Source organism: Drosophila yakuba, chromosome 2L (assembly GCF_016746365.2).
Source record: "Drosophila yakuba strain Tai18E2 chromosome 2L, Prin_Dyak_Tai18E2_2.1, whole genome shotgun sequence".
NCBI lineage: Eukaryota > Metazoa > Arthropoda > Insecta > Diptera > Drosophilidae > Drosophila > Drosophila yakuba.
Genome location: NC_052527.2, coordinates 3207050 through 3223145, shown reverse-complemented (window position 1 = coordinate 3223145; position 16096 = coordinate 3207050). Strand labels below are relative to the sequence as shown.

Below are 16096 nucleotides of genomic sequence, written 5' to 3'. Positions count from 1 at the left end.
TTTTTCCTAACTAGATTTTTAAAAATGAAAACCAATTCAAATTGGAATTATTTAACGATATTTTCAGGCAAAGCGATAGTCAGAATAGTACATCTCTAGCCACGGCAAATGGTATGAAAGCTAGTATATTTCGCCAGTTATGGTCACACTGTTTTCAATGTGTGTTGTGTGTGTTGCATTTCGTGATAAACAATTTTGAAAAACAATTTACGCACATTTGCTGGGCGAAGAAGCAAACAAAATGTCGATATAAACAACCAGCAAGTGTCTAAATCTACGCGTGAGTAGCATCCAGCCCGTTTTCACCAATTTTTGCCACAGGAAAATCGGTTTTTATGTGCAATTACGTTCGGGCGAAAGAGAAAGAGAAAAAATGTTTGCCTGTATTTGTGCTTTGATGCTGCTTCTTCTTCATCATAGCTGCGACCGCCACACATTTGTTGTTTTTGTTATTCTTGTTGTTTTAGTTATTATTGTTGTTGTGTGTTGTGTTGGGGGCAAAAACAGAATTGGTTTTGTAGTTGTTTTTCTTTGCAGGGACGATCACCGTTGATTTCTTCCTATAAGAATATGCTGCAATATGTGTGTGCATGTGTGCGCGTTGTGTATTGTGTATGTATAAGTGCGTGCGCGCCATTAATTCGACCAAAAACAGCAAAAGAAAAAACAAAAATAACTAAGAAAAAGTGGCATCACTTATAAATACACACAATAAAATTAAATTTTTATTATGTTTTGAAAATACTTGAAATTCTTGTCTGAACATTTCCCTTCCAATTCCACTTGAGCCTCTGCCGCTGCCTCGGTCGGCGTCGCTGCCGCCAGCACAGGTGCGGAATTTCTCAATATTATTATTCATTTCAAGTGCACCAAAACAAAAGCCAATAGAAATGCGCTGCACATTTGGGTGAATAATCGAATTAGAAAGGGAACTTTGCTCTCTTTTCTCACCTTTATGACTCAGCTTCTGTGCTTAATATTGATAAGTTTGCTCTCCACTCTCTGGCTTTCAAACGGTAAATAATAAGCAGCGTCGCGGCGCTCGAATCTTATCAGAAGCGTTGCCGCCAGTGATGCCAAGCTCCAATTGGAAGCAAAAGGGGTGAACCAAAATCGAAATTTGAGTAGTAAAAACAATGTACTCAAAAGTACTTAGTTTAGGTAGATAGTAATTCTGGGCTGTGAATATTTTAGTAACTTTTCATTATTAAATTTGTGTGCACCAAGTGCTCTTATCTACGCTACGCCGCGTTGGATGCGCTTCTATTCGTTATCAGCGGGGGAGGAAAATGAGTGGGAACTGCGTGCAATGGAAATGGAAATGCAGTTGCAGTTGCAGTCATAATAGCTACCAAGAAGTACAACCAAAAACAGCATGTTTCAGCTTCCTGAATAAGAAATAAAACTAGATTATTGTAGAGAATAAATCATAAATCCTTTATGCTTTTAAAGCAGGTATTTGAGTTTTCAAATCATCTTTAGAAATATCCAAATTACCTTGAAGATATCCATCTTGTGGGTGGAAAGCCAAGCGCACATCACTGCACTTGCAGCCAAAGCTGTTCCTTTGTCGAATGCAACTGAAGCGAATCGCGACACAAGACGCGAATATTTGCAATGTGTGCACTCAATTCCACTTGGCGAACCGCTCGACATGTGGGTGGGTGGGTTTGATTTTTCTAGTGGTTCCGATCTGGGTTCTCTTGGGTTTGCTTATATTCCATTTCTGCGGTTTGCTTCGCTGATTCAAGACAGTGAGCACTGGCTTAAGATGAATGGTGGTGTTTAACAGGTCCGTCAAAAAACCTTTCTTTATAGTTAAAAATAATACCTCTATATATAGAAACTGAAGAGGCATAATATTCTATGGCGAGATAATCACTTTTAACAGACTGAATCACTTTTAAAAATTCCCGACTAATCTGATTTGTGACTTGCATTCGTTATCTGCTGTGTGGTTTTCCAATCCCATTTTAGTTGTCGTGTTAATTCCCGGGGCAAGACCACAAATCATTTTGCGAAACGCCGCAAGAAGTTCTCAATAAGACTTATGGTTGGTCTGAAGTAACGCCCCCGATCTAAAGTTTCTGGCACCCACACGGGACAGTTGGGTTTGCCTTATGTTTAAAATGCTTTTCTAATTTATGTTGCATATTGTTTAGCTAGAAATTTACCTTTAACTTAGCGTCCCTCTCATTTTGATTGGCAATGCAAATTTGCCAGGCCGAAAATTAAGTGCGCAAAGTCAATATTTCAATTTAGGCATAAAAAAAACAGTGGGAAAAAGACACAAAATGCATATGGGCAATTTGCATACGACGGTGGTTGGCTGGCTGGTTGGTTGGTTGATGGTTGGTCCAAGTAACTGGTGATTTGGTGGTTCAGCCTACGCACCACAAAAAGTGGCAAATGCAGTCGCAAACTGAACGGCGGCCTCTTGAAATAAGCTTCGAACCGCTGCGTTTTGCTTGCCAAATAATTATGTTATTAATTGGATTTATGCGCAGTTTGTGCAACAAGCAACATGCAAATTTTCGTGTCAGTAACTCGGCGAAATTAATAAAAACCTAAATCAAATGTGATCAAGACATTACCAGTTCCCATTCCCCTTCAATTTCTGACACAAAACTGCAGGGTATAATTTAGTATTTGGTATTGAGTAATAGCTTCGTTATTAATTAGACCATCTTAAAATATTGAATATTATTTTATTGAATATTTTACATTATTATACCCGTTACTCGTAGAGTAAAAGGGTATACTAGATTCGTTGAAAAGTATGTAACAGGCAGAAGGAAGCGTTTCCGACCATATAAAGTATATATATTCTTGATCAGGATCAATAGCCGAGTCGATTTGGCCATGTCCGTCTGTCCGTCCGTCTGTCCGTCTGTCTGTCCGTATGAACGTCGAGATCTCAGGAACTACAAAAGCTAGAAAGTTGAGACTAAGCATACAGACTCCAGGGACATAGACGCAGCGCAAGTTTGTCGAATCATGCTGCCACGCCCACTCTAACGCCCACAAACCGCCCAAAACTGCCACGCCCACACTTTTGAAAAATGTTTTAATATTTTTTCATTTTTGTATTGGTCTTATAAATTTCTATCAATTTGCAAAAAAACTTTTTACCACGCCCACTCTAACGCCCACAAACCGCCCAAAGCTGCCACGCCCACACTTTTGAAAAATGTTTCGATATTTTTTCATTTTTGTATTAGTCTTGTAAATTTCTATCTATTTGCCAAAAAACTTTTGGCCACGCCCACTCTAACGCCCACAAACCGCCAAAAACTGTCCTTCGCACTTACACTAGCTGAGTAACGGGTATCAGATAGTCGGGGAACTCGACTATAGCGTTCTCTCTTGTTTTTGATGGTCATGTGATGTATATATCCAGCAAACTTACTGCATTAATCTGGCAATGGCTTATCGCAGGAAACTAATTTTAGATCTATCGAAAGCGTGATTTACGCTTTTCGGTTTTGTATTCTTTTTTTTTTCGCTCAACCAGAGTCAGTGGGCGGCCCCTTGTTATTTTTTGATATCCATATAAATGTGTTATGCCCCCCATCCGCTTGGTCCTCCTGCTTTTGATCTTCTTGTCGCGATAATCCGTTCGCGCAATGGTAATAAAACGCCAAACAAAACTCGGCAAAGCCCAACGACAAAAAGGCAACCTAAAAATTGTCCACACGAATTTGAACTTATTTTTAGACCTCGTCGCAATAGGATTTTCTCTTTGATTGTCATAATGCCGGCAACAACTTTATTAAGAAGTACTCCAAAGCAGATTCTTATCAGTGGCCTGGTGGCTTTGGCTTTTAAAACTCGCAGCTTTGGCTTTTAAATCAAAGATCAAAAGTTGTTGCCTGCAGCGCAAGTCCGAACTGTTAAATACTCTTTTCTGTAAAGTAATTAAATATTTTATGATAAAAGAATACAATTTATACTTAGGCTTTTGGAGCACTTAGTACAAATACAAAGCTGCTGCGACTTACAAATGCTCTCATATGAATCTTTACATAAACCAGCCATAATTATAATGATAAGTAGCATTGTAGACCCTTGAACACTTCGTAAAAATATAAATTCCCCGACCGACTCGCTCGTAACCCGTAAAAGTGCCACATTGAGGGCGCGAAATTGAGGCAAATGGCAGCTAAAAGAGACAAACTGCGCCAAAACTTATGAAAACGCAACTTTAAACTGCAATAAAGTGGGAAATTGCAGCGCATAAATCTCTGTCGCCGAACTGTCATGGCAATAGTTATGGATATAGTGTAGGGGGCGGGGGAAATGGGGCTACGAGTGGTGCTACGAGTGGGGCTGGTGAGGCGGCGAAGTCATGCAACAGGCGGTGGAGCCAACACCCACGCAAAACGAGCTCGTCTTGAATGAAATTAGCCCGTAACTAGAGTTTACAGTTTGGCAGCTACTGGCAATGGCTGTGGGCCAGCTTGCATACCAAGTGTCCATTTGTCTTAGCCACACACAGTGAACTGTGGCCAAGACTGATTCCATATTCCGGCGCTGTTCTCGATCGGCGCTTCATTGCCCATATAATGCTAATAATTATTGCATTTAAAATCTAATAAATTTGTGCATTGACAACGCGGAGTTTGCTGCCAATGGGCAGAACCACCATTCCCATTCCCAGCCGCTCCTATTTTAATGGCGTAGATATCCATCAAATGCTGGTCAGGTGGCGGGAAAGTTGTCTTACAACTAGTTGCATACTCATTGGTAGTTCTTCTATAATGCACTTTAGTATATTAAGGATTTCTTAATATTTAGTGTATCAGGTACAGAAAGTTTGGAAGACCTATTAACTGATGGTAATATTAGGTTCGAAGTCAGTAGCCAGAAATGAACACTGACTTGGTGGTGATCATCCACTCGTTGCATCTTGTTGAATCCCCACCAGCTTCGGTGGGCTTTTGCGCTGCCTCCTGGCGATCGTCTCTAGTGGATCGCCGTCCAGCTTTTGACCATAATTGTGGTACTTGTCATTGTTTGTGTCGCATTGCCAACATTTAAGTACATACAGACTGCCCCCGTGCGTGTTAAATACATGTAATTAGCCATGTTTGTGCCATTTAATCCACTCGATTGTGGACTTCTCCGCCCCAAGCTCCCTGCTTTTTGCTTGGTCGCGCGGCGACGCTTTTCTAAGAATTCTTTTACGTTTTGTTTTGGCGCACGCATTAGGCGCCACACTGAAGCAGCACGTTTAACCCGCAGGACAGGCGGAAGGGTTAAGAGTCGGCGGGTTGGGGGGATAGTGCACCGAGGGGCACGGGGAGGGGGCAGAGGGGGCCATCTCGGAAACTGTGGCGCATACTCCACATATTTATGGCTTTTTAAGCGAACCGAACGAATCGTGGATGCCGATGACGATGACGAACTTGCTGCTGCTGCTGCAGTTGCAGTTGCTCTGCTGCACGTTGCACTTTAGGACCTTTTCTGCTCCACAGACGAGCTCAGCAGAATAGTGATGAGGGATTTTAGGTAAATATTCCAAGTGCATAAATGAAGTTATTACAAGTTTCTTAAGCAGATTCATTGAAGATAAAATGTAATAAAATGTAAAGTTGCAGTAATTTTGTTTGTTTTACGCTGTATTTAATTGAAAGACACCCATCATTTTGGCCGCAAGTGTTGCTCCTGATTCCTGCCACTGCTGCTGCTGTGGTCCGGCAGTCATTGGCATTGATTGGCAGTTGAACACGCAACAATTGTTGCATGTTTAGGCGTCGGCATTGACGGTGAGACGACAACAACAACAACTCAGCGATGCAACAATGCAACTGGGATACAGTGCAACAACACTGTGGCAACAAAGGAGCAAACAAACATGACAACAAAGCTGAAGACTTCAGCTACTGGCAGTTGACTTTTGTCACATGTTTAGCGAGGTTTAATTGGCATCGAAATTTGTCCACTTCTATTAGAAGAGCTGCCATTCTATTTGATGGTAGGATAGAGTAGAAAACAGAGAGGTGTCATCATTTTGTTAAAATATTTGTTTATACAGTAGAAAGTTATTAAAGGGAAATGCAGTTTCTCATTCATAGTGGTATATCTTACTTCTAATAACTAGAAGTTTATATATTCGCATACTTACATGGTGCGCTTCGTTACTACGCACAGAGAAGCAATTGCATACTAGTCACAAATGTGCCTCAATGTATATAATCCTTTACGTCATGAAGCAAAGTAAATGTTGCAACAGGATCCTATTTATTTGAAAGTAGTGTAGACCACCCACCAGCGACTGTGAATTTTGTTGTATTTTGCGGAAAAGCGTGGTGATGTCCCCATGTTGACAGCTCAATTACTCACATGACAAAGCCTCTGCGTGGCCCCCTGCAATTATCGCGGCAATTATTTGCAATTAGAATTGAGTTAATTTACTTAAAAAAGGATTTTCTGCCGTGCCTGCGCATTTTTTTTGCCCCTTGACGTTTGCACTTTGGCACGTGTGTGTGTGTGTTTTGAGTTTTCCGCTCTTGTGCAATTTGCGTGCATAAATTTTTATTGCTTCAAAGGGACTACATAATTATTTTGTTATTTTTTTCGTGGTTTTCACTTCTGCTTTCGAGGGGGAGCGCGTTTCATTACTATTTCGATTTCACTGCGACTGTGTAATGCTACCCATGTTGGCAATAAGTTCGCGTTTAGTAGTGTTAAACACGCAATAAAAACGGAGGGAGTTGCGATCGCACATAAACATGCTCGCATTCTATGCACCCGCACAGTCCGGGTCAAGACAATAGGTTTGCTGCACCTAACTTCAAAAGGTTTAGTAACGAAACTATCTAAACTATAAATCAAGTTTCGTGCATAGGCTTAGGGAACTAGCTGTTTGCCTCCTTGCGTTCCCTATTAAATAGTTGGCAGTGCATCCGCGAGGAGAATTTCGTTGTGTTCCCGGTTATTTTCGTATCGAAAACACTCTGCCAGCGGCGGCTCCATCGAATTTTAGGTTCAATTACGCGCCGGTCCCACGCACGAAAAAATTCGTTGACGCTGCCTTCTCCCAAATGCCTCCCCTGGCAGTCCCTTTCCCCATTTTTGTGTTGTGGTTGCGGTGGGGTGTTTACAGTTTGATTGTGACTGTGACTGTGGGTTGACGCCACCACCTCCACCATCAAAGGCCATGCACTGCAAACAAATCGGTGTGCATCTAAAAATAGTGCACAGCAATGTCTTTTACTCGGAAAAGAGTGAAGTACATGTTATTATTCGCTGATATGACTACAGCGTACTCCAGAGTGTTGGCCTAGTTGCTTAAGTAAAATTGTTAATAGAATTGCTAGTGTTACATATTATTTCTCGCTGTGTGCTCGGCTGCACACAGACACGTTCGCGCTTACGTGCAGGCGCCCCAACTGCAGATAGGCATTTGATTTGTTTAAAACAAAACTTTCAGTGCCCGCGTAGTAGTGGTGTGCACTTGGCGGCCCGCACACACACTGAAAGAAAATTACGAGCACAGGAGCGCGAATACGTCACGCGGCGGTCTTCGGAAATCAGGGCTGCGGAATAGCTGCTGATAAAGTGGTGATTAACTGGGCACTAATACACTAGAAGAGCGAAAAGTAGACTTTCATTATAATACCTGTAATATGCGAGTTAAATAAGGTAGCATTTTAGGTTTGTGCTTTTAGAATTTTTACTTCTTTTCATTTAAAATTAATTGAATTAAGTATCTTCTGTATGGATGGAGAATTAGGGAAAAGTGATATACCTTTATATAAACCTGGAAACTTAGTTTCGTTTGGTTACCTTAAACTGTTATTACCTTAAGATACTTTAGGGTGGGCCTGCTACTTCGCATCTCTGGCGAACTCACACAGATACGCCATACGAATGCAGTTTGGGCTGCGTTCAGTTCGTCACTCACTCAGCCGCTCAGTCCGTCAGTCCGTCAGTCAGTCAGTTCGTCAGTCAGTCAGTCAACACTCGGCGCACTCAGTTTGGTGGGCAACTCGTTCGGCATTCGTTGTCGATCGGTTGTGTCGTGCAGTTGACTTCTGATTCGCGATCGCTGCCATTTCCACTGGGCACTTTGCGTAATTTGCGGCTGAAATAAGCAATAATACACGGCGAACGGCTTGTAATATATTGAGTTATCATGAAAAGATAACGATTGAATCAAAACTCGCATCGGAAATGTAACTGCTGAAGAGAGCGTGAATCCCCGATCGTCGTGGAGGGTCGCATTTGCGATTTGCATACGAATAAAATAACATTTTGATGCTGATTTCGATTCGCGCGCGCTCGTGTGTGTGTGTGTGTGTGTGCGTGTGTGTGCGTGCAATAAAAATAAATAAAATAATATCTGCAATCTCAACATCATCATCATGTGTACGTTCTTAGTTCTTAGTTTTTAGCTCGTAGCTCGTATCTCGTAGTTGTCGGTTGCCTCGAGTTGCTCGATTTTTGAGTTTTCCTCAAATCAAATCGAAACTTTGGCCGCCTGTTTGGTTTGGTCTTTATCTCAGCGTTTTTGTGTGTGCATTGTTTGTTTATTTTTAAACATGGGTCCAAGTCCCTATTTTCTCTCTCTCTGATCGTTTTTTCTGTTTTTTTTTTCTGTTTTTTTCTGTATTGTGGCAGTACTCGTACTACCTTTTACCACGCTTTTTGCCCGCTTTCAATGGCAGCGGAAGTGCTTCTGTACTTCGGTATCTCTGTAGCTCAGTACCTCAGTAACTTTGTATCTTAGTACCCATCCACCTTGATTTCTACCTGGCTCCCATGATTTACGCCTTATTGTCACTGGCGCATTTATGATTGATTATCGATTGGAATGGTATGATACGCATGCGCGAATGCGTGCCTGCCATAAAAGTGCCTCGAAGTCCTCGCTCCTCCGCTCCTCCATGTGAGTTATGATCGGCGTATCCCTGACTAGCGCTGCACTGAAAAGAAACTAGCTATGGTTGGTATTACTTACCAGAATATTGTACGAAGTCCATTTAATATGCAATCCTTCAAAGTAGTACCTCCAAGTAAACTATATCTAACTATAAATCATTAACACAATGGAATTTGCTCTAAAGTAATGAAGGACTTTTCTTCGAGTGCGGATTTCTTGGAACCAGAATGAAGACTGGGCCACTTTTGGGTGGGGCAAAAGGCAGGAAAAGGAGGGAAAAAGAAGGGAGTTGGATACGTGATCTGAGCTCGGGTAATATGTAATTGCAAATTACGATTATTGATCTTTAATTGATTAGGGGAATGTCCCATGCGTGCAAAAACCATATGACAATGGCTCATAAATGGCTTATCAAATTGTTAAATTTATATCTAGTATCGTTTAACTCAAGTCAAAACAAGAAAAACCTTTAAGTGGCTTAAGAAAGCCACTTTGTTACTAAGAATACAAGCAAATCCCTCGATAAACATGATAAATATGTTGAATAAGTTGTTAAGATCATGTAAATAGAGTTTTTATGCAATTCCTGCGAATTAGATTGGGGAGCTGCCCTCCTTTGAAAAGCGACTGATTATAGAGAACCCCACCTGCAATCAGCCGTGTGTCAAGCTTTACACAGAGAAGCCGGGGGCATTATCCAAATTTGTATGCCTGCCCCACAATCAATCGAATTCCAATGGAGCACCACCCTTGCCTCCTAAAAACACACTACTCCATCCAGTCAGCTGGGCAAATACGCAGAGTTCTCTATCTGAAGTGACCCTCTTGATAAGTCTGCCCGCCAAGTGTCACTCCGTTTGTAACCGGAGTTCCTGAAAAGGAGGGACCATGTGAACCGATTGTCCGAAATAAGTTAGGATTCGAAAGAAGTGCGCTGACATAATTCATGTTTAATTTTGGGATTAGTTATAGGGAAAGAGTGCCATTTGCGATAAGCTCCAGATTGTTTGTACCCAATCTTAGTGCTGGAAGAGGTCCTTAAGCTTCAAAGTAGTTGTGTGAGTTGTGAATATCAGTGATTTTAATATGATTAATCCATTTTTGTAGTGTAGTGCTAAAGTTGGAGCATTTTTGGTGCAATATATCTAACGCCTGAGGCTCTGGTTGACTTTGGGCAGTTAGAAAAGTGGGTGCCCCGTTGACCACGCCCCCTTCCATGGGCGACAACATAAATTGTCAATGCGGCGAAAAATGAAAAAAAAATAAGAATAATAAAAATAAAAACAAAGTACGAAATCGCCGGCAACGCCCCAAAGTATTAGGCCTGAGTTGAGCGAGAAAATGGAAATTAATTCACGCAACGGCTAATTTGGCCAGAAAAATGCGCCAGTTGGTCTGTCGGCCCAATCGAGAGGTGTTTGCTTGTTGTCCAAGTGCTGCACTTGTTGATTTATCGCCGGCATTTAATTGCTTTTGAAATTGGATTTACCAGCCCAACTTGGTTGCCGCAAAAAAAAAAATAAATGGGTGGTTTGGTGGCATGGTGGCTTGGTGGCTCGCCTTGTGTGGCTCGGCGATTTTTGCTGCAGCCTGCACAAATTAATTGCTACTACAAATTTTGATTCAATTAGGTTTTGTCACTTTTAAATTTAATCAAACATTTTCTGACACCTTGAGGAAAAATGCGAGATTGAGTCCAACACACAGCGGCTAAGACAGCCAACTCGAGTCACTTGGCCAGCACACTTGGGGAGAAGTTCCTCAGAAATGCTGTTAACATTGAAATGTCATAATTCAAATGGAATGGTTGTCTTTGGGGGGAAAATTCCGGGGGGAAGGTGAAAAAAAGGGGGGCATACCCACAATTGTGGCGCTGACAAGTTGAACACCATTTGGTTATCATTTGCGCTAATTATGAGATGCAGTTCTCGCCACTCGGCTCAGATATAACTGCAATACAGTGAGGCCTAGCTAAATACAATTACTCCAATCTAATGATTTATTTGTTGACTTCCGAGTTTTTTTCTGTTGATTACTCAAATATTTAATGTCGATTTTCTAAGAATCGATAAGGCAAGCAGAAAATCAGCACCTGAAACTATTATCTTTGCACCATAAATTTAACTTAGACCTATTCCAATTGTTGTTTCAAAAATTAGTAATATTTCCGGCTACTTTTAATAGTGTATAGCAGTGAAAACTCTTTCGCTCTGGTAAACTTAGTGGTTTTTTAGAATTAGAATTCAAAGAACTGCCAGCCACCAAAAATCCCCCCTTACAATAGAAACGTTTCACAATTGACGTCAGCTGCGATTGAATGTGAACAATAACCATATTTAATAGATAAAAATAAGTTTCCAACGAAATCGGCTTTCGATTAATCAGCTAGCTGGTTAACTGAGGCAATAATAGCCATCATTCTCAATGAGAAAATGTTGCAGGCAATTTGCATGCAATTGGACGCCAACATCGAAAGTGGGAGGAGTCCGTTCATGACAGGAACCTCCCAACGACTTCATTCACAAGCCAAAAACACGATGTTCACTCCTCCTCCGATTCCTGCTGGGCACTTGGCCAAGCGGGCAAAGACACTGGAAGAAAAAGGGTCAACTTAATTGGTATCACCCCTTTTAAAGCTCTTTTTGAACACATCAAACCTCGTTGCTTTCAAAGTAACTTTTGGTCACGAAGTTCGACTTCAAGTTTAGCTTCGTCTTATTTCTCTCTGTGCATTCGCATTTTGCATGCGTTGTGTGGTGGGCGTTGCTGAGACAATCTAAGCTCGATGATGAATGCATGCAAATCCATTTGTATTTATTATTTATATTAGCTTTTTCTTGCTCTTTTCACAGACTATCCGCCCGCTGATAGTTATACCGGTTATCGGGTGACTCCACCCCAAATCAACGGCACCAGCAGCAGCAGCATCATAAGCAGCAACCAGAACAACAATAACAACAGCCACCACATCAACAATAACAATAACCACATCTGCAGCAGTGGCAGCAGCAGCAGCAACAACAACCTCAGCTTGACGACACCAATCAGCGGCAGCAGCAGAATGGACACCGACGATGTGGAATCGAACACCAGCAGTGCGATGTCCACGCTGGGCTCGCTGTTCTCATTCACATCGCCGGCGGTGAAGAAGCTGCTGGGCTGGAAGCAGGGCGACGAGGAGGAGAAGTGGGCGGAGAAGGCCGTCGACAGTCTGGTGAAGAAGCTGAAGAAGCGCAAGGGCGCCATCGAGGAGCTGGAGCGGGCGCTCTCCTGTCCCGGCCAGCCCTCAAAGTGTGTCACCATTCCACGCTCGCTGGACGGACGATTACAGGTGGGTACCACGCCACATTGGCAGCTGTCTATCTGCGATTACTAACTCTTATTACTTATCTTTCAGGTCTCCCATCGCAAGGGTCTGCCGCATGTGATCTACTGCCGCGTGTGGCGCTGGCCCGATCTGCAGTCGCACCACGAACTGAAGCCGCTCGAGCTGTGCCAGTATCCGTTTAGCGCCAAGCAGAAGGAGGTATGCATCAATCCGTACCACTATAAGCGCGTGGAGAGTCCGGTGCTGCCGCCAGTACTCGTTCCTCGCCACTCGGAATTCGCGCCCGGACACTCGATGCTGCAGTTCAATCATGTGGCCGAGCCCAGTATGCCGCACAATGTGAGCTACTCGAACAGTGGATTCAACTCGCACAGCTTGAGCACCAGCAACACATCGGTGGGCAGTCCGAGTTCCGTGAACTCCAATCCCAATTCGCCGTACGACAGCTTGGCGGGAACACCGCCGCCCGCCTACAGTCCCTCGGAGGACGGCAACTCCAACAATCCGAATGACGGTGGCCAGCTGCTGGATGCTCAGATGGGCGATGTCGCCCAGGTTAGCTACTCGGAGCCCGCCTTCTGGGCGTCGATAGCCTACTACGAGCTGAACTGCCGGGTGGGCGAGGTGTTCCACTGCAACAATAACTCCGTGATCGTCGACGGTTTCACGAATCCTTCCAACAACTCGGACCGCTGCTGCCTCGGCCAGCTGAGCAATGTGAACAGGAACAGCACCATCGAGAACACACGCCGTCATATAGGTGCGTAGTCTTACCAGTTCATTGATGGCACGTAGCTTGGAATTAGGTCAGCTAAATTAAGCGATTCACATAGATTTCCCATCAGCAACTATCTTCAAGTGGTTAATAACTCAGCTAGATTACACTTAAGTATGCTTAAATTAGAAAACGAATAGTGCTTATCACTTATAAGAATAGGCATTAGAGAGCAGAAAGCAATGAACTTGAAGAATCCTACTAGCAACCTTTAACACTAACAAATGTTTCTCCCTTCGCAGGCAAGGGCGTTCATTTATACTATGTGACCGGCGAGGTCTACGCTGAGTGCCTGTCCGACTCCGCCATTTTCGTGCAGTCGCGCAACTGCAACTACCACCACGGATTCCATCCGAGCACCGTGTGCAAAATACCGCCGGGCTGCTCGCTGAAGATCTTCAACAACCAGGAATTTGCTCAGCTGCTGTCGCAGTCGGTGAACAATGGATTCGAGGCCGTCTACGAGCTAACGAAGATGTGTACGATCCGGATGTCGTTCGTGAAGGGCTGGGGGGCGGAGTACCATCGCCAGGACGTGACCTCGACGCCCTGTTGGATCGAAATCCATCTGCATGGCCCGCTCCAGTGGCTGGACAAGGTGCTCACCCAAATGGGCTCGCCGCATAATGCAATTAGTTCGGTATCCTAAGCTTAAGACGAGGCGCAAGTCCTCAGTGTAGACGGAAAAGAAAGAATACAAAACCAGTAGCTAAATGAGTGCGTGTGAGTGAAAGCTAAGTGTGAAAAGACGTAGAGAACACAGGACAATGGAGGGAGCATAGATCTGTGCCTGAGAATGAGATACGCAACTGATATATGCCACTCAGCTGCAGATTTATATAGATGTACGCAAGCTACTCCAACACCCGCCCTTTGCCCATATTTTATAGTTTATCGTATGATTTTCTATGCGAATGTCATTCCTAACGCTAAAACAGAGTAATGAAAGAGGACAGCGAGCTAAGAAACCAATTACAAAATGGTATAACTATTTACAATGATCTACATGCTATAATATTAATGATCTATGCCCATTGGCAAACAGTTCTTGTTCAAGTCTATTTCAAGTGCTAATTATGTGTCATTGCAAAACTGCTTTAAATATAAAAAAAAAACAAAAAACACATTTAATTAATCCTACCAACTTTTATTACATAAGGAACAAGAAATTTACATAGGGATATGAAAACACTTATTGCAATACATTTCTTAAAATGATTTTGAAAAACCCTAGCTTATGTTTTACTCTTCTCATTTGCGGTTTGTCTTTGATCAACGAATTCAATGTTCAATATAGTTGATTTGAATATATGGTTTAACTAATTTTAAGTTATAAACAAATCGAAAACATCAAACAAGTAAAGATACCAGCGAAATTTAAGAATGGAAAAATCGCTACTGAATCAATACATTTTTCCAAACAATATGATCTTTTGTTATCTTAAGTAAAAATAATACGTTTTAGACCACGAGAAAATTGCCTTTTTATATAAAAATATACATGTATAATTTTACTCTAGTTTTCGTAAGCTTATGATTTTCTCTTATTTTGTTTTCGATTACATTTTTTGTGCGCAGAAAAATAAGTAGACGATAATAAAAAACACAAACGAAATGCTTACTTCCTAAATAAAAAACTGTTTTTGACTCTTGAGTTCTTTTATTACTTTTTTTTACTATCGGATGTGTGCAAATCCTCTCAAATTTAAATAAGATATAAAAACTAAAACTATGGAATGTAAAAATAGCTGTATATTAGAGGCTTGGGCAAAACACGGCCTTACTTAAAAACAAACAAAAAAAACTAATGTAATATTTGTGCCTGTTCGATATTCCACGTGGGCCTTTGATGTTGTACGAATAATTGTAGAGCAAACAACAAGTTTAATAATGTCTTAATATGCAAGCGGAGATACTGATTACCAACAGAAATAGTTGCCTTGAAGTTTACTGGTTTTTGAATGCTATAAATTGCCTTAAATACGCCTTGCATGCCTCTTAATGTTAAACGTACTAATGTAACATTAAAAATATGAATTAAAATAATAAAAGTAAAAAAGAAAAACGGAAAACCTTTGCTTGAAAGTAAGATATTCTTCAGCTGGAGTTTTACATTTCTTTATTTGATTGTGGTGTTTTTTTTCAATTACATATAATAAACACTTTAAATCTAAAAATTAAACCAATGCAAATTTAGTTAATTTTTATTTATTTTTTTAACTTACAAATAAAGTTGTTATAGTTTGAGCAGTTTTCATCCCACATGTCGCCGTAGAAACTGGTTACGCAGTGAACGGAAAATCCTTTGTTGTCCATCGCGCCCTGATGCCACTTCAAGAAGGCAGCCGGATGCCCAGTGTTCAGCGAGTACCAGTGATCCCCCTGGCCCCTGTTGGTGATGTCCAGCCAGTACATATTGGCCTGCAATCTGGGCAGGATTGCGTTATACTCCCGCTCGTCGCGAATCTCCGCCAGTCGTGCGCTCATCTTGCGGCATTCTTCATCGGCGGTGGTCCAGTTAGTCCTCTTCCAGTGGTTAAAGTAATAGTAGTCGGATCCGATCTTTTCAAAGGCATTCAGAAATCTGAGCTCGGCCAGTTCTTCCTTCATCTCCTCGATGTAATCCATAATGCCCTCCATCTTCGAGAAGCAGAAATCCCCGCATCCGTGGACTTGGACACATCCAGCTATAAGCACGTAGATCACAACTACGTGGAGTTTAAACATGGTTCCGACTTATGAGGCAACTGAAATATTTCGGTTTTAGTCCGCCGATTTTATAGGCTTGACAGCAGAGCTTTTCTATAAAACCGCGGGCACGTTTTTCGATCATTTAAATACTAACTATATGGTAAGTTACTTTTATTATTCATAACATGGGCTTGTAAGGAGCTCGTTTTATCTACATTTATATTATATACATATAAGACAAACAAATTGTTTCTGGTATATAGTTCCATTTGATTGTGTGTTGTTTTGAAAATGCACTCTCTAATTTTAGAGACGCTGAAATAATAAGAATTTCGGTGTTTTATATTTCGAAATGGGCGATAGTCATTCCAAACTAATCAGTTCCATCAATCCATTTCTTTAACAAGTCTAAAGT

At 41.9% G+C, this 16096-nt stretch overlaps 2 protein-coding genes across 2 annotated transcripts; one reads left to right on the top strand and one right to left on the bottom strand.

Moving 5' to 3' along the window:
• Window positions 1-124: 124 nt before the first annotated feature.
• On the top strand, window positions 125-15172 carry LOC6526683 (protein mothers against dpp). Its single transcript, XM_015197807.3, has 4 exons — window positions 125-280; window positions 11740-12218; window positions 12285-12975; window positions 13233-15172. The coding sequence occupies exons 2-4, from the start codon at window positions 11949-11951 to the stop codon at window positions 13637-13639; spliced, it is 1368 nt and encodes a 455-aa protein (XP_015053293.1). The 5' UTR covers window positions 125-280; window positions 11740-11948; the 3' UTR covers window positions 13640-15172.
• LOC6526682 (accessory gland protein Acp29AB) lies at window positions 15093-15749 on the bottom strand. Its single transcript, XM_002087752.4, has one exon. It carries the CDS (start codon window positions 15715-15717, stop codon window positions 15199-15201), a length of 519 nt encoding a protein of 172 aa, XP_002087788.1. The 5' UTR covers window positions 15718-15749; the 3' UTR covers window positions 15093-15198.
• Window positions 15750-16096: the final 347 nt, after the last annotated feature.

Coding starts and splice junctions, on each gene's coding strand:
- LOC6526683 (XM_015197807.3), top strand. CDS start 11,949: ATGGACACCGACGATGTGGAATCGAACACCAGCAGTGCGATGTCCACG. Junction 12,219..12,284: donor CGCTGGACGGACGATTACAG/GTGGGTACCACG, acceptor CTTATCTTTCAG/GTCTCCCATCGCAAGGGTCT. Junction 12,976..13,232: donor GAACACACGCCGTCATATAG/GTGCGTAGTCTT, acceptor CTCCCTTCGCAG/GCAAGGGCGTTCATTTATAC.
- LOC6526682 (XM_002087752.4), bottom strand. CDS start 15,717: ATGTTTAAACTCCACGTAGTTGTGATCTACGTGCTTATAGCTGGATGT.